This window comes from Oryzias latipes, chromosome 19 (assembly GCF_002234675.1).
Source record: "Oryzias latipes chromosome 19, ASM223467v1".
Lineage (NCBI taxonomy): Eukaryota > Metazoa > Chordata > Actinopteri > Beloniformes > Adrianichthyidae > Oryzias > Oryzias latipes.
This window is the reverse complement of record NC_019877.2, coordinates 22,395,124-22,413,257: the sequence shown is the minus strand read 5'-3', so window position 1 is coordinate 22,413,257 and position 18,134 is coordinate 22,395,124. Positions and strand designations below refer to the sequence as shown.

The 18,134-nt window shown below is 42.9% G+C and overlaps 1 protein-coding gene across 14 annotated transcripts; it reads left to right on the top strand.

Annotated features, from left to right (window-relative positions):
- Positions 1–72: 72 nt before the first annotated feature.
- On the top strand, positions 73–17,933 carry exoc7 (exocyst complex component 7). Of its 14 annotated transcripts, XM_020712056.2 has the most exons (22): positions 74–284; positions 429–494; positions 1,068–1,252; positions 1,326–1,431; positions 1,554–1,776; positions 2,150–2,317; positions 3,026–3,037; positions 5,989–6,081; positions 8,207–8,275; positions 8,454–8,599; positions 9,194–9,346; positions 9,424–9,522; positions 9,602–9,664; positions 9,738–9,804; positions 12,475–12,513; positions 12,687–12,749; positions 12,827–12,947; positions 15,032–15,127; positions 15,208–15,271; positions 16,238–16,279; positions 16,349–16,482; positions 17,427–17,933. In XM_020712056.2, the coding sequence occupies exons 1-22, from the start codon at positions 225–227 to the stop codon at positions 17,527–17,529; spliced, it is 2,172 nt and encodes a 723-aa protein (XP_020567715.1). In that variant the 5' UTR covers positions 74–224; the 3' UTR covers positions 17,530–17,933. The 14 variants fall into 14 exon arrangements, with proteins under 14 accessions (XP_020567717.1, XP_020567715.1, XP_020567716.1 ...); XM_020712058.1 differs by lacking the exon at positions 429–494 and having other exon boundaries at positions 73–284; XM_020712057.2 differs by lacking the exon at positions 3,026–3,037.
- Positions 17,934–18,134: the final 201 nt, after the last annotated feature.

The window sequence follows — 18,134 nt, the reverse complement described above, 5'->3', positions numbered from 1 at the left end:
ATCTGTATGTATTCGGGTCTGTTTGTTTGCTCTTCGATGCGAATCGGGTACATTATTTTGAAAAATCAAACCAGAAGTGACCATCCGGTTAGACGCACCCTCCTGTCTCCAGCTGAAAACATCAGAGGAGTTCAATGGTGGTGGTTTATATTCCGAGTTAAACGGGACGGTTAACTGCAGTAAGTCCGCTGGAGGCCTGAGCTCTGACGGGAATCAGCTCCAGGATGATTCCCATCGAGGATGCGTCCGCCAGGAAGCGGGAGATCGAGGAAAAACTGAAGCAGGTCGGTGAAGCGGAAGGAGCCTCTTCCCGCAGAACACTATTCCCTTTTATGTCCCCTTTCCTGAATGTCAACGTTAACCACTTTCATGTGCATTTTAGTCAAATGTAGTGACGAGTGGGCTGCCGGGTATCGGCTATGTTACAGGAACAAGAAACGCTGTCGTTCATCCGAGAAAACCTGGAGAAGAGCGACCAGCTGACCAAAGGGATGGTACGGCGGCTCCATGTCACGTGACTTTCTTCTCAACAGAGTCTATGCAGCTGCTTCGATGGGAAATAAGTGGTTTTATTCCGGCTCCTGATTCTTTAGAGAAGCTTCCACTAAAGAAGGACCAGTATGCCCTTCACTATGGGTTACTGTGATCTGAAAACAAAGGCGCGAGCTCAACGGCTCTTTCAAAATAAAAGTGCCGTCTTCCTGCCAAGAAGAAATAAATACATACTGAATTGCTTTGAATTTGATGAAACAGTTTAAACATTGATTTATCTGTCAATCTGTCATTCTAAAAAATGATATAGTTTGGAAAGCAGCATTTAGTTTTAGTAATTAAAAAACAAGAATGATGCAAAAAGATCTAAATAGTTTTTATGATTTACAAATGGGGTTCTTTTAAGTTTAAAGTTAAGATGGTTTTGATTTTGATTAATCAGATGTCTTAACGGAATCCATAAACAAGATCTGAGGCGTTATACTAGATTTTTGATTCTCATCTCAGAGGTGCCTTTAACTACCGTCGACGTCCTCCGGGAATCAACCTGCTGATCACCTTTTGTGCCTTGAAAGGTCTCCATCCTGTCTTCGTTCGAGAGCCGCTTGATGCAGCTGGAGAACTCCATCATCCCGGTGCACAAACAGACCGAGAATCTGCAGCGGCTGCAGGAGAACGTGGACAAGACTCTGTCCTGCATGGACCATGTCATCAGTTACTACCACGTGGCTAAAGACACCGACAGGATCATCCGTGAGGGGTGAGCAGCACCCCCTCCTGAAGTAAAGTCAAAGAAATGAGCCGGCTGTGAAAACGTGCATGCTCTGTCGCAGACCTGCCGGCAGACTGGACGAGTACCTCGCCTGCATCGCAAAGATTCAGAAAGCAGTGGAGTACTTTCAGGACAACAACCCCGACAGCCCTGAACTTAACACAGTGGTACAGTATCAGCCTTTGTCTGTACATGTATGACTCTAAAAAAAGAAGAATAAATGAACCAAGATTGCATTTTGAGACTGAGTGAGATTCAAGTAACTCTCCAAAACGTTGATGGTCTGCAGAAAGCGCGCTTTGAAAAGGGCAAAGAGCTGCTGGAGGCGGAGTTCCGCGGCCTCCTGACGCGCTACAGTAAGCCCGTTCCCCCCATCCTCATCCTGGACACCATCAGCGTGGACGAAGAGCTGGAGGTGCAGGAGGAGGTGGTGCTGGAACACCTCCCTGAGGCGGTGCTCCAGGACATCATCTGCATCACCGGGTGGCTGGTGGAGTTTGGACGTAACCAGGGTAACCAGGACGTAACCAACCTCACAGGCTTTCTTTTTCCAGACTTCTGTTGAACAGTTTTCACTGCAGTTGGAGGTCAAGGTCACAGATGTGTTAGGATTCTTTCCTCAGAGTTCAAAATGAGTTTGAACTGGCTGTTGTTTTGTGTTAAGTGTGACGCTGTGATGCCTGGCTCATGCTAGTTTAGCTAATCGATGCACATATGTGTCCCAGTACAGTAGTGAGGCCTTTGGATCTTCTACATAGGCAACCATGTGATCAACCAAAGCCCAAGTATAATGTTAAAAGTGATCAAACACGTGAGAGTTCAACAGAGGAGGAGATTTTTTAAGAGGCAGATTGTAAACTCTTCTTTTGTTTTTGTCTTCCTCAGATTTTATGAACGTCTACTTCCAGATCAGGTCCAACCAGCTGGATCGGTCCATCAAAGGCCTGAAAGAGCATTTCCGGAAGAACAGCGCCTCCTCTGGGGTCCTCTACTCGCCCGCTGTCCAAACCAAACGCAAGGACACGCCCACCAAAAAGGTTCCCAAGAGACCAGGTCAGCAACTCACAGTTTTCTTCTGCCATCCTCCGCCTGCAGTCACATAACCGCACGACCGAGTTTTGGGGCCGGTTTACAAACCTGTTTTTTTTTAATTTAAATTTATATATATATATACTTACGAGACAAAAAAGTAATAAAGTAACGAGACAAAACACGAAAGTTCTCTGCTTATTGGAGCCGTGCATGAAGATGACAGATGTGGAGCATTTTGTGAAGCTTTATTTCCGGCTAAGTTTAAAAAAAACAGAGAAATTCTGAACATTTTGGCGACATTGAAGTTGGACAGCTGCAGGGACACCGACGTCTTCATCAACGTCTGCAGATATCCTGCAAGGCCCCCCATCAATGGATTAAACATGAATTAATCGTAAATCAAACAAATGGAACATAATCAATAAACATCCGCTTTGCTGCTGCGTGACGTTCACTTGCTGCACTGAATGCTCACTTCCACTTTAATCTCGTAAATTTACGACTTTGAATCTCGTTATTTTCCTTTTTTTTTTTTTTTGTGGCCCTAGAACTCCGTCGTATAACAGAGACGTGAAATACATGTGAAAATGTGGCGTCTGTCAGGCGTTTGCGCCTTTTCTGCACGTGGCGCTGAATTCCATCCAGCCGCCTCGATATAGCCGTTTGCTCCTTAACTGTCCTCTCTAACCATCCTCTCCTCTTTCCTCGTTTCCTGTGCTGTGATGACAGTCTACATCCCAGGTAAATACAAAGCTTTCACTGTTGTGCTCTGAGCTCATGTCCAGTGGTTGCTGTGGTTACCAGAGTCGTCCCTGAAGCAGCACATCTTCATTTGTGCTGAGGATGAAGATGGCAGATGTGGAGCATCTTCATGCTGGTGTTCAGGGAGCAGGCCTCTATGGAGCGATATTTCTGCCTTCACGCTGCACACAAAACTTTCTAACTTGCAAATTAAAATATAAATAAATATTTGCTTTTACATTTTTTTTTTGCTTTCAAATTTTTATCTTTGCTTTTTTTGGCTTTCATTTTTGTCTTTCAAAATGTTATATTCTTTCAAAAAAAAATTTATTCAATTTTTTTTTGCATTCAAAAATATTTTTGCAAAACAAATGTTTTTTCATGCGTTGTGCCTCATCTCGCTGTTTTTTTCTATTTTTGATTTTGTTTACATAGATTTCAGTTTAACGTGACCATTTATTTTTTGCTCCATTATACAAATAAACAATCTAAAGCAAATATTTAACATTTTTTTATTTGCAACTTTTGTGTGCAACGTGGTGGCTTGAATGTCAACCAATAGGCTTCTAGTTTCATGGCAGCTGCAGCAGCGGTGAAAGCTGACCTGTAAACGCCGTAAACGTCGTAAACGTCGTAAACGTAACCTTCCAAAGATCTGGAAAAGTTTCTTTATGGAAAATAATCTGCTGCGTTTAATGTAATAAGATCTTTTCAAAACTCAGGTGATGATTGGAACTACTAGATGATTAAACAGTTCTGAGTTTGATAGAAGATGTCTGATACTGTGTCTGATAATAGAAGAACCAAAATGTCCATTAATAACACAGCCACTATAAACGTTATTGAACTAAGACTTTTGAGTTTGTTAATCAACACTCGGCAGAGTCACGCGGTGAAAATTCCTGTTTCTGTCTGCAAAGTGAACCTGTGTTGGAGCTTCTGCTTCACACTCGATGCATCAAACGAGATGTTTGTTTTTATCCAGAATTTCTGCAGAAAACACGCTTTAATGATTTAAAAAGTCCAAATGAGGGAGTTCTAAACTCCCACATCCAGCTGGTTACTGGTTGGAGATTAAAAAAATAGGAAATTATGCAGATTTTTCATGTTGAAGACACTAACCTTTGATCTACCAGTGAAAATGCTTTGATTCTTTCCTTTTCCATTTGAGATCAGTAAACCCAACCCTAGAAAGAGCTGTAATGGTGATTCTATTCTAGGAAAATCCATACTTTTTTTTTTCAAACTAGTTTTTTTTTAAACGCGGATCCTATCCTTTATTCAGACATGATACAAAAGACGGCCGTTTAGATTTGTGTTAGATTTCTGCTGCTGTGACACTAAAGGCTGAGGAGCTGCACAGTGTGTATGTAGCAGAGTTGTGCAGCAGAGTTGTGTAGAAGGGCTTAGCGCTGCTGCAGCTTCAGAGGAAATGTGTTTTTGCTTGGGTCACAAAAGCTCAGCTGGAGTCGAAAGATTTTACACACAACTTCCGGTGTGAATCTCTGTAGCAGCCTGATGCCGTGCACTTGGTTCAGCTCAAGTCACTAAAGCTGCGCCGGAGCCTAAACCCAAAACTGCAGTAAAGTGACCTGCTGCTGGAGGGGGCGGACAGGATTTGACAGCACGTCTTCTTGTGTTGTAGTCTTGTGTTGTAGTCCTGTAGACGTCTGCTTTGTCACAAAGCTGGACTGGAAGCTTCCAGATGCTCAGAGATGGGCACAATAAGGGGAAAATGTCCTGTTTGTAATCAGGACATTAATCAGGATGTAGACGGACGAAGTAAGGGGACAATGTCCTATTTGTATTTAGGATGTAGACTGACGCAGTAGGGGGACGATGTCCTGTTTGTAATTAGGACATTAATCAGGACGTAGATGGACGCAGTAGGGGGACGATGTCCTGTTTGTAATTAGGACATTAATCAGGACGTAGACGGACGCAGTAGGGGGACGGTTTCCTGTTTGTAATTAGGACGTAGACAGACGCAGTAGGGGGACAATGTCCTATTTGTAATCAGGACATTAATCAGGACGTAGACGGACGCAGTAGGGGGACAATTTCCTGTTTGTATTTAGGATGTAGACTGACGCAGTAGGGGGACGATATCCTGTTTGTAATCAGGACGTAGACGGACGAAGTAGGGGGACGATGTCCTGTTTGTAATCAGGACATTTATCAGGACGTAGACGGTTGCAGTAGGGGGACGATGTCCTGTTTGTAATCAGGACAACAATCAGGACGTAGACGGACACAGTAGGGGGACAATTTCCTGTTTGTATTTAGGATGTAGACTGACGCAGTAGGGGGACAATGTCCTATTTGTAAACAGGACATTAATCAGGACGTAGACGGACGAAGTAGGGGGACAATGTCCTGTTTGTAATCGGGACGTCGCTGACTTGAACGCTATGCAGGGCGAGGAAGCCATCGGACGTCCAGTTGCTCACGTTTGTTGTCATTGGCTGCACGTGTGATAGAGCCGCCCGCCGTCTGCTGCTTTGTCATTTGCATTTCTGTACTTTAAGGTAAGGAAAAGGAATGAGCGCAGCTCCAAATGTTCCACCTGCCTACCAACCCACAATGCGCTGAGGCTGCGTTCGTGCTGTAATGTTTTCTGGATGTCATCTGATTATGATCTGCTGATGTTCATGTATGACCTGTGACCTAACCTGTGTGCTTTCTTACATGTGTGTTTCCACACAGCAGTCCTGTAGTGCTGTTGTTGGGTTGACTGGTTTTGGTGCTATAGGTGGTGCTCCCTCTCCCCCACCCCAAAAACAAACCCTGCTGGTTGCCCCATTGGTGGAGGGATGTGGTGTCTGCCTTTCATCACACTCGTTTCCCGCTTCTTTTTCTTCTTCCTCTTTCTTCTGGTGTTTCTTGGTTGTCTGGACCTTGCTGGCCCCACTCCTCTCCTCTGGACTCTTTCTCTGTGTTTGTGGGACCAGGGACCATTCGCAAGGCTCAGAACCTTCTGAAACAGTACTCACAGCATGGGCTGGATGGGAAAAAGGGGGGTTCTAACCTCACTCCTTTGGAAGGTAAAGCACCTTGGTCTTCTCTGTCTCTTTTTTCCAGCTGGTTTCAGTCAAACACAAAGTCCCAACAGCCGGCCAAAGCAGCTTCTAGACTGTACCGCTTCAGATCATTGGACACATGATGGACAGCACTCACGATGAACGGAACCATTCTGCAAGTTATCCCTCTGAAAAAGCTGACTTTGGTCTGCAATGTTCATTATAGAAACATTTTGACACAATGTGAATACAGAATCCAGAAAGCACAATGTTTGAGTTTCTTTGTATAATAGAGCAGAAAATAAATGTTCAGTCACTGAGAAAAGTTCATCTCAGTACTTTGTAATGTGGTTCCAATGACAGAGGTCAAAGGTTTGGAACCGATAGACTTTTTGTAACTGTCAGTAGCAGTTCCATTGTGGGTGGTTCATCAGGGAAATAGTAAAAAAAAGTTGAAAAAAACATTATATAGTAAGAAACAGCACAAGGCTGGCTCCTGTTCCCCACAAGGTTTCCTGAAGATTTTCAGACGATCTGAACTGTAGTTGCTAATTTGGTCCATTCTTCCATGCAGATCTTCTCTAGAGCTGTGCTGTTTTTGGGGCTGTTGCTGGGCAACCACTCCCTCCACAGATTCTCCATGGATTGAGGTCCAGGGACCGTTGGAACACTCTAGAACCCTGAAATCCTTTAGACACTCTTTACTTTGCTGGGTGATCTTTGGGGGATTCTTTTAGTAATGCTGGAAGATCCAGACATGTTCCATCCCTGATGTTCTCCCTATTGGAAGGAGGTTTTTGTCCAAAATCTCCCCATACGTGACCCAATTCCCCTTTTGCTTCATACGGATCAGGCCGGTCGTTGACCGGCTCCCCCTGTAGTTCTGGACTGTGTACAAACTTGTCCCTGGTGTCCTCAGACAGCTCCTTGGTGGAGAGGTCTGCCTGTATAAGGGTGTGGACAGGTGTCTTTTCTACAGGTAACCAGTTCAAACAGGTGACATGAACACAGGTAACCAGTGGAGGATAGAAGAGCTTCTTAAAGAAGGAGGAACGGGTCTGTGAGGAACTGAATCCTTGCTGGCTTCTAGATGAATCCTTATTTTCTGCTCCATTATACAATCATTATTTAAAGATCAGACATTGTGATTTCCTGCATTCTTTCTTTACATTTTGTCTCTCACATTAAAGTGTTTCTATGATGAACATCTCAGACCAAACTCAGCTTTTTAGAGGGACGACCTGAGGAATCTGTGGCTGACAAATATGTTTTTGCTTCACTGCTTTAAAGCAAACATTTGTCTTCAGGCGTTTTTAACACAAACCTCACTTGAAGTCAATTGGCTCTGCTAAAAAAATTTCTTTTAATAAAGTTCAAACGGATTTTTTATTTTAGTTGACCCGGCTTTGAATATTAGGTTGTCTAAAAATGCAAAATAAATGCATTTACACCAACAATGTTAAGTTCAATTATTCCAATGTAATTCAGTCTCCACTCCGTCCTTTGCCCCCACAAAGACATGTTTTTAGAAAACCTACAGATTAACCAGCAATCCCATCAGTAATGAAATTAAAAGGTTTGATATGATGAAGATAAAGTCAAAAGTGGCACAAGCACCCAAATCTGACCTCTTACTTCTTTAAAATGTCTTTTTTGATTGATTCATTTATGCATCAATTCAATTCAAGTTTATTTGTAGAGCCCAAATTCAAACAACAGTCGTCTCAATGGGCTTCGCACCGGTAGACCATGAACACATGAGACCTTTCTCCCATTAATAGCTTTCAATCAAGTCGGGTCGGGAAGTTATCAGGAAAGAAGAATTCATTTTCTGCTTAAACTCCCATCCAACTGATAAACTGGTGTCAGACGTGGGGTTTTCCCATTTTCCCATCAGGAAATCTGTCAAAAGCTGCAATGAATCCAAAGCTGTTGTGACATTTGAAGCTGGTTTTTGTCCCACAGTTTAACATGTAGACTGGTTCAGAACCAGTTTACATTTCACTCATCTTGGGTGGGCACGCCCTGCCTTTTCTCTCTGGTGCTTGGTGGTGGGCGGTTCAGGTCAGGTTTGTCCCCTCTCCCCCCTCTTAGCCTAGTCTTGACCTCGTTTTGACTAGTCTCCCTGCTGGCCCGCCCCACCCACCAGGTTACGATCATGACCCACGGGTCAAACACATCACTGAGGCCCTGACTGAGAAGCATGGGGCTGCCCCAGGTGAGTGACGAATTCCAGAAGTTCAGAGGTTGATCAGAGAGGCAACCTCAGCTCAGTTTCTTCCTTTAACAATCAAGTTCTTATAAAGTAAGAAGTTAAACTCCGGGCTGAAGTTGTTGTTTAGATCCTTGTCTTATGTTTTGTCAGCTGACGGGAGCTCTTGTTATGCAACTCTTAGGGAAAGACGATGTTCTTGACATCGAGATCGACTCCTACATCCACTGCATCAGTGCCTTTGTGAAGCTGGCTCAGAGCGAGTACGCCCTGCTGACCGAGATCATCCCTGAACACCACCAGAAGAAGACCTTTGACTCCCTCATCCAGGTCAGAGGAGTCAAACCAGGGAGCTTTCATTGAGGATTTCCCAGACAATTTGGTTTTAGGGGTTAGACGTAGTGACACAAAAGTATTCAACAATCCTTTTATCTGTAATCACCGGGCAGAAGTACAGCATCAGATATGCAGGAAGGGCTCTTGAGGATTTAATCAGGTGCTGCTGTTGAAAGTAAAGCTTCTGTAGAACATCCACCTGAGGTTCCAGGTGTTGGTCATTTGCTAAAGGTTTCCCTACCATCTACAGTAATGAAACTCCACAGTCAAGAAAAAATAAACCAAAGCAACAATCAAATTTGAAACCTCATTCTCCTCTGATTGCTGACATCAACCATCCAGTTTTTTTCCTTTTTTAGGTCATTCTCTGTTTGTTGGTTGAGTGTCCAGTAGATGAGCAGTTGACGCTAAAAACTCTTTAGTCACTCTTACTGTTTTTCTTCACCGTATCTGACCATTGATACCATAGATTACCATAGACACGGACACCTTTTATCTGGCTGAAAGGATTTTAATGATTAAAAGCAGGACATTTTTCCCTAAGCCACATTCTGGTTGCATGCTCAGTTTCATCATGTCTGTCCACAGGAAGCATTGGACAACCTGATGCTGGAAGGAGACAACATTGTGTCTGCAGCTCGCAGGGCCATCATGCGCCACGACTACTCGGCGGTGCTCACCATCTTCCCCATCCTCAGACATCTGAAGATGAACAAGTCAGACTTTGACTCCACACTTCAGGTTGGGTCTGCGGCGTCTCATTTCTGGAAGAAGCTGGTCTTGGGGTGTTTAGCGACTGTACTTGATTTGACGTGCAGGGAACGGCGGCGAGCACCAAGAACAAACTGCCAACGCTCATCACGTCCATGGAGACGATTGGAGCCAAAGCACTGGAAGAGTTTGCAGACAGCATTAAGGCATGCGGCTCCCACTTAAACCACCCCTTGTCTATTGGCTGCTGGTCATTTACATGGGTTTTCTCTCCACTAACTACAGAATGATCCTGATAAAGAGTACAACATGCCCAAAGATGGAACAGTGCATGAGCTCACCAGCAACGTAAGCTTGGTTTCTGCTCTGCACTGCCTCTCCGGTTATTTGCCGCTTGTTTGAGCTCTCTGTCTCCGTTCAGGCCATTCTGTTCCTGCAGCAGCTGCTGGACTTCCACGAGACTGCAGGAGCCATGCTGGCATCTCAAGGTTTGCTCCTTTGTGTAGCTCTGCAGACGTCCACCCACCACCTGTCTGTCTGAAAACATCATGGCAGATACACAAACACGAGCACCCAAAGGGAATTCAAATTTCAAGTCAGTGCCAGGCATCCATTTCTTCCTTTCCAGCCTGCTCATGTCAAGAATTTGATAGATTTTAGCTACAGTGGGGGACAGGAGAGAGAAATATTGAACAGGAAGACAGTTCCTGCCAAATGACAGAGGAGAATGGCGAGAATCTGCCTGGAATTTTGCAAACCAATAGAAACAAACCTGGAGACACAGAGATAAGTGCAGAATCTCATATTAGCTGGAGAACGAACCATCTCAGTTTCTCCTTTTACCGTAAGGTTCAGCTTTTTTGTGTTGAGTAGCCACTGCTTTTTAAGCCAATAAGACAGTAAAATGAATGGTGCGCGCCGATCGACGAGCATATATTGAGGAGCTTGCTGAGGAGGCAGAAAGAGCTACAACCCGAGGAGAACAAGGCCAGCTGTACAGAATTAGTCGACAAGTATGTGGAAAACACCACTCTACTGTCAGCTTACCAATTAAAGATAAACAGGGGAAGCTTCTCACAACAGAAGCAGAACAAGATACCCGCTGGGCTGAACATTTTCAGGAAGTTTTGAACAGAGATCCACCAACAGAAGGAGCAGATATTCCAGAAGGAAAGACAGACCTAGACATCAACACAGACCCACCAACAAAGGAGGAAATTGTCTCAGTTATCAAGTCACTGAAAAGCAATAAAGCACCAGGTCACGACAATTTGAATGCTGAACTGTTCAAGACGGACACAGAAACAGCATCAAAAATATTGCAACCTTTTTTCAAAACCGTTTGGATATCAGCAAGCATACCAGAAGAATGGACTAAAGGTGTAATCATCAAAATTCCAAAGAAGGGCACACTCAGCGAATGTAACAACTGGCGTGGTATCACCCTTCTGTCCATCCCCAGCAAGATTATGGCCAAGATAATCATCAATAGGTTATCGGAAGCTGTGAATGCAATACTTAGGAAGGAACAAGCCGGTTTTAGAAAAGGGAGAAGATGCACGGAACAGATTTTTGCTCTGAGAAACATAATAGAACAAAGTGCTGAATGGCAGCAGCAGCTCTTCGTTAACTTTATAGACTTTGAAAAAGCATTTGACAGTGTGCACAGAGACAGCTTGTGGCGAATCTTGAGGGCTTATGGAGTACCGACCCACATGATAAAACTGATAAGAAGCTTCTATAACAACTATAGATGCTGTGTGGGAGGAAGTGACATCTGGTTTGAAGTGAAAACTGGAGTCCGTCAAGGATGTGTGATGTCAGCTCTCCTCTTCAACGTAGTGATAGACTGGGTGATGAGGCGCACGACTGAAGCAGGACCAACTGGCATCAGATGGACACTCTTCTCCACCCTCGAGGATCTCGACTTTGCTGACGATCTGGCACTGATCTCTCATATTCACCGACATATGCAAGACAAGACTGACCGGCTAAGCCGATTTGGATCCCAGGTTGGTCTTAAAATCAACCAAAGCAAGTCAGCGATTTTGACCTTGAATACTACGTCACAGCCCCCCATCAAGGTCAATGATCAGAATTTACCATTTACTGAAAGCTTTACTTACTTGGGTAGCATCATCACATCAGAAGGTGGAAGTAATAAGGACATACAGAACAGGATTAATAAAGCCAGGGTTGCATTCATAAGCATGAACAATATTTGGAAGACATCACAGTACAGCACTAAGACAAAACTGAAGCTCTACAGCAGCTGTGTTCTGTCAGTATTACTGTATGGAGCAGAGTGCTGGAGAATGACACAGCAGGACTTGACCAAACTTTCGACCTTCCACACCAAAAATTTAAGGAGGATATTAAGAATTTTCTGGCCCCAAAAGATCTCCAATGAAGATCTATTCCTCCGCAGCAATCAAGAAGACATGTCATCAATTATCCTCAAAAGACGCTGGACATGGATAGGACATGTACTCAGGAGTGAAAACCACACAATAATAAAGACAGCACTACATTGGACACCAGATGGAAAAAGAAAAAAAGGACGGCCGAAGATCACCTGGCGCCGAACAGTAGAAACCGAGCTGAAGGAATTTGGACACACCTGGGGAACCATCATCACCCTGGCCCGCGACCGTCAGAAGTGGAAAGATTTCGTTGCTGCCCTAAGCGTCTCAAGGTGTAAAAGGCAGTAAGAAGAAGAAGAAGCCACTGCAAACTGCGAGACTGCTCACAGTTTTAGTTTTGAGATCGAGTCCAGTGATTGTGTCGACGATCCTGTCGCTCTAAATGTTCCCTTGTCTTAGCAAACACAGTTCCCACCGCATGCATTCAGCAGATTCAGGTAAACTGAGTAACAGGTGAGGTCACGGAGGTTCATGGCGGCCCCTTCTCAGGCTGTGTCCCAGCAGCATCAGTTCCTGGTTTTTACCCTTCGGTTGTTTTCCGCTGTGCTGTACAACCTGACTGTCCTCTGCATGCTTTCACCTGCGCGGCTCCGGCTGCCTCCTAACTCCTTCACTTCCCTTCATTTTCCTGACTGATGACTGTTGGCTTTCTCTGCAATAACAAATCTCTTTTAACCTTTTTGCACTTGTGCCTCTTTCTCTGTCTCTTCCCTGTTGCTTTGCTGGTCCTTTTAGTGCTGGGGGACACTTACAATATACCTTTAGACCCCCGAGGTAAGCACCAGTCTGGATGTGGGCCCCAAGCGTCCTGACCTGATACTCCCTGTCTGTGATGTTACCTTTAAGCTGGCTCTTGAATCAGTAGTTGATGTGTTGGCAGATGTGCATGTGGTTGCTTTGCACCAGCGGTTCAGGGTGAACTTTTGTGTGTGTGTGTGTTCTTCCAGAGAGTTCATCAGCGACCAGCTACTCTTCCGACTTCAACAAACGGCTCCTCAGCTCTTATATCTGTAAGTTCAGGAACCGGCCCCGTCACGGTGAGATGAGACGCTCCTCAAACTGACCATCTCTCTCTGTCGTTCTCCAGGTAAAGTTTTGGGAAACCTCCAGTTAAACCTGCTCAGTAAATCCAAAGTGTATGAGGATTCAGCCCTGAGTGCCATTTTCCTTCACAACAACTATAACTACATCCTCAAGTCTCTGGAGAAGTCAGTGCCTCTTCTACAGCCCCATCAATGCAGACTCTTTTTTTTTGACAGACTAACAAAAGAATCTTATTTTAAATGGTGGCCTGGCAAAATGCAAGATAAGGATAATTAGAGTATGGGATAAAATTGTGGGGGATGTGACTAACGGTTCCTGATAATTCAGTTTTACGGTGGCCGACACGGCTCACACTACATGCAGAAGGAACAACACAACAGCATGAAACGGAACACAACAGAAGTAGAATACTACAGAAATGAGGAAAAAAATAATTCAGTTTCAACACCTCCACGCTTCTTGAATGGTGCGTGATATTTGTACTAGATGACGCAATTTCCTATTAGATAACGTGATTTCTTACAAGCTAGCTTGATTTCTTATGAGATGACGTGATTTCTTGCTAGATAACAGGATTTCTTATTAGATAACTTAATTCTTACCAGATAACGTGATTTCTTACTAGATAATGTAATTTTTTACCAAATAACGTAATTTCTTACTAGATAACGTGATTATTACTAGATAGTGTAATTTCTCGTTAGATAACGTAATTTCTTATTAGATAGCATGATTTCTTACTAGAAAGCGTGATTTCTGATTAGATAACGTAATTTCTTACGAGATAACGTAATTTCTTACGAGATAACGTGATTTCTTACCAATTAGCGGGATTTCTTACTAGATAACGTAATTTCTTACAAAATAACGTAATTTCTTATTAGATAACCTGATTTCTTACAAGCTAGCGTGATTTCTTATGAGATGACGTGATTTCTTACTAGATAACGGGATTTCTTATTAGATAACTTAATTCTTACCAGATAACGTGATTTCTTACTACATAATGTAATTTTTTACAAAATGACGTAATTTCTTACTAGATTACGTGATTATTACTAGATAGTGTAATTTTTCGTTAGATAACGTGATTTCTTATTAGATAACGTGATTTCTTATTAGATAACGTAATTTCTTATTAGATAGCATGATTTCTTACTAGAAAGCGTGATTTCTTATTAGATAACGTAATTTCTTACGAGATAACGTGATTTCTTACTATAAAATGAAATTTCTTACAAAATAACGTAATTTCTTATTAGATAACATGATTTCTTACCAATTAGCGTGATTTCTTTCTAGATAATGTAATTTCTTACAAAATAACGTAATTTCTTATTAGATAACATGATTTCTTACCAATTAGCGTGATTTCTTTCTAGATAATGTAATTTCTTACAAAATAACGTAATTTCTTATTAGATAACTTGTTTTCTTACTAGATAACGTGATTATTACTAGATAACGTAATTTTTCAATTAGATAACGTAAATTAATACGAGATAAAGTTGTTTCTTATGAGATAAAGTGATTTCTTACTAGATAATGTGATTTCTTATTAGATAACTTAATTTCTCACTAGAAAACGTGATTTCTTACTAGATAGCGTGATTTCTTACCAAATTACGTATTTCCTTACCATATAATGTAATTTCTTACCAAATAACGTAATTTCTTATTAGATAACGTGTTTTCTTACTAGATAACGTGATTATTACTAGATAACGTAGTTTCTCAATTAGATAACGTAATTTCTCATTAGATAACGTAAATTATTACGAGATAAAGTTGTTTCTTATGAGATAGTGATTTCTTACTAGATAACGTAATTTCTTACGAGATAACGTAATTTTTGACGAGATAACGTAAATTCTTACTAGTGTTAGATGAAAAGTGTTAGATTTATATGTTACTATGTGGAAAGCTGGCTAAATTTACATTTTCTTTTTTTTTTTTTTTAAATAGCTTGAAACACGATTATTTTCTTTTTTACCACTTCCGTTCTGGGAAAATGGAGTTCAGTGCACAACCAAACACTGTCCTGGAGCTGAAGAAACCTGTTTCTCACAAAGTCAGACCCTCAGGCTGGGGACACTGCAGCTGACTAGGAGAGCTGAAAATCTGCTGCTGTGGGTCCGCTGGGATCTGTAAAAACAGCCACAGCCCCTGCAGTAGCTGGAAGCTGGTGGTTCTGTGCTTCAGCTGGAAGGCTGGGTTTGATTATTCCTCATCTGTCACCAAACTGCAGGTCTGAGTTGATCCAGCTGGTCACCGTGACTCAGAAGAGAGCCGAGGCCTCCTACAAAGAGCTGATACAACAGCAGATCGAGTTCTACCAGCGCAGGTAAACTCAAAACTCAGCTGTTGTCAAGATTTCAGTGTCCTGCCTTCTGCTGACTTAACCAACACGTCTGTCTGCCACAGCTGGCTGAAGGTCACAGAGCACCTGACGGACCGCAACATGCCCGTCCTCCAGCCCGGCATGAAGGTCAGAAACCGCTAGCGACGGCAGCACTGGGGCAGTTAGCTTCAGGTCGTTGTAAAGGGTTAGCGCTTCTCTTTTGTGGGGGTGGGAAGTCACAAAGCAACAGCACTGGATGGCTTTATCTGGTCTCTAGTCCCAGTGTGGAGTCATGAACTCCCACATAAATCCTTTTTAATCCCCCTAAAATCTGGAAAGTCCCGTCTCAGCGGGACAGAAATCAGCTCTCAAATGACTTCAAGATTAGACTTCTGTGATACTTCATTATCAGGCTGGAGGGGATGCAAAGTCCTGCAGCGGAGTTCTGGTGGGGGAGATCATTTACATTCATTATTAGCTTCTCCTCTTAAAGTAAATCAGCGTCTAGGGTTTTACTGCCATGGAACGTTTTTTTGGTCACAGTTCCATGTTTTTCAAAGTTCTTTTGGTTCTTTCTCTGAACTGTTATAGTCTGCAGATCTTTTACCAGTTAAAGAAGCATCTCTGCCTTCAGGTTTATGCTCTAAATAAGGAGTTTTAACAAACATTGTTTTTTAATGTTTTTCTTGGATTTCGGCAGTGATTTGGGACAGCTGCATCGTACCTCAACAACATTCCAAAAATGGGACAAAGTAACTTAAGGATTTAGTCAACTCCACCCATGGGTGTCCCTAATTCCCAACTAAAACTGAAGAAACTACCTTCAAGGTTTTCATAAATTGAAAGCAAAGCAATAAACTGTCACCATGAGGCTCGGTTAGCACGTTAGCACGTCAGGACTGGATTTGCTTCCGTTGAACTGGGCTAATTAAGTATAGCAGGCCCTGCTGAAAACCTGTTTTTAGGTCTTTTTATACAAGCAGTTGCTTTGGTACACTCTCAAACGTTTAATTTGAAACCAGTCCAGACCCGATGCTGGTATACAATCGTGGTTTCATGTGAACAGCCATCATGTACACTCTGTAACCCTTTAAACGCTTTCTCCTCCTTCAGCTGAAAGATAAAGAGCGGCAAGTGATTAAAGAGAAGTTCAAGGTAAGGAGTTTAAAGTATGGCAGAGCAAAAACAGCTCTGAGCTGCAGCTCTGACCAGAGAGTCTCTTAGGGCTTCAACGATGGTTTGGAGGAGCTGTGTAAGATCCAGAAGGGTTGGGCCATCCCAGACAAAGATCAGCGAGACTTCATCCGGCAAGCTCAGAAGACAGCGGTGTCGGATGCTTACAGAGTCTTCCTGCAGAGGTGAGGGACACATCCCAGCAGCAGTCTCATCTGTGGCGGTGTTGCACTACGTACACACTGGTGCGTTCCGCGTCCCCTTGAACGCACCACACAAGCCGGGTGCCTTGTGTTCTACAAGGCCCTGAAAGCGTTTTTAGCAGACGGTGTTCACACCGGTCTGTTGCTACCCGATACGAACGCATGAACGTACAGCCGGAAGAGGTTGTGTCTGAATGCGAAAAACCAGTTCGCATCTATGCTCACTAGATCTGCGAATATAGACCACAATGCATTGCAACATAAAAATTTTTGCCAAAAAATGTATTTAAATGTATTTTTTTGATAAACCATCAACGTTTTTATCTTCAGAAGACAGTGGACTCATAAATAATCGTCCCAAAACGCTCATTTTAATTAGATTTTAACTTTGTGAAATCGATGATTTCATATTCGCCGTGAAAAAGAATAAAAGTCGTGAGCGTGGCGTCTGAATTGCTTTTAAAATCCAGGACAATAGATAGTGCCACTATCTAGTTTTTTAGTATTTATGGGTCAGGGTGGGAACTTTGGTGTCATAGTTGATTCATTTCTCCTTCATGGTCAATTTTCAAACGGTTCTCACTTCTGTGTTTTGACAAGGACGACATCCATACGTCGCTCCCAGACAGAGTCCCTGATTGGTCAACTAGTTCACCTTTGAGCGCACGTTCAACGGACGCGCATTAGGTACAGAAAGCCTGAAAACAGGCGTAAAAACTCGAAAGAATTTTGAATGTAGAAGCCGAAATGTGGACTTTCTATCGGACGCGGTCCCTTGAAAGGGCGTTTCCGAGCCGGGTGGGAACGTAGCGCAACACTGTTTTTCTGCTCCATCATATTTGATTTAAATCTGTCAAGGAAAGAAGTTGGATAAGCCTAAAATAGTGTGTGTGAGCCACAGCCGCTATCTATCAACTGTTTTCCAGATGTACCAACATTTCCTTCACCAAGAACCCTGAGAAGTACCACAAGTACCGGCCAGAAGAGGTGGAGGAGATGATCGAGAAGCTTTTTGACACGTCTGCCTGAAGCAGGAAGTCCTGAGGCTCAAAACTGCGTGCGTCACACAAAGACCATGTGTTCACAAGCTGAGAAATAAACTAGAATTTTTCTGCAGACACATCAGAACTTTTATGAAAACAAACTCTCAAACAGGCAAACCTTTTACATTTTTCTCCAATAATAGGATCAGCAGCTTCATGGTTTCTGCTTTGGGATCCGTTCGTTTCTGGAACATCTGCATGGAAATGAATGCATTGTTGCATACATGCCTGTAGTCAAAAAAAGAAGCTCTGGCAGGGTTTCAGAGCTGACATTAACACTAAAAATCATAAAAATCCTTTATTCTGAGTCCAGCATGTGCAGTCAGACGAGGATTTTTCAGTCACTGATTCCTCAGGTCGTCCCTCTAATAAAATGAGTTGTTACTCTGAGATGTTCATCACAGAAACACTTTAATGTGAGAGACAGAATGTAAAGAAAGAATCCAGGAAATCACAATGTCTGATCTTTAAATAATGATTGTATAATGGAGCAGAAAATAAGGATTCATCTACAAGCCAGCAAGGATTCAGTTCCTCACAGACCCGTTCCTCCTTCTTTAAGAAGCTCTTCTATCCTCCACTGGTTACCTG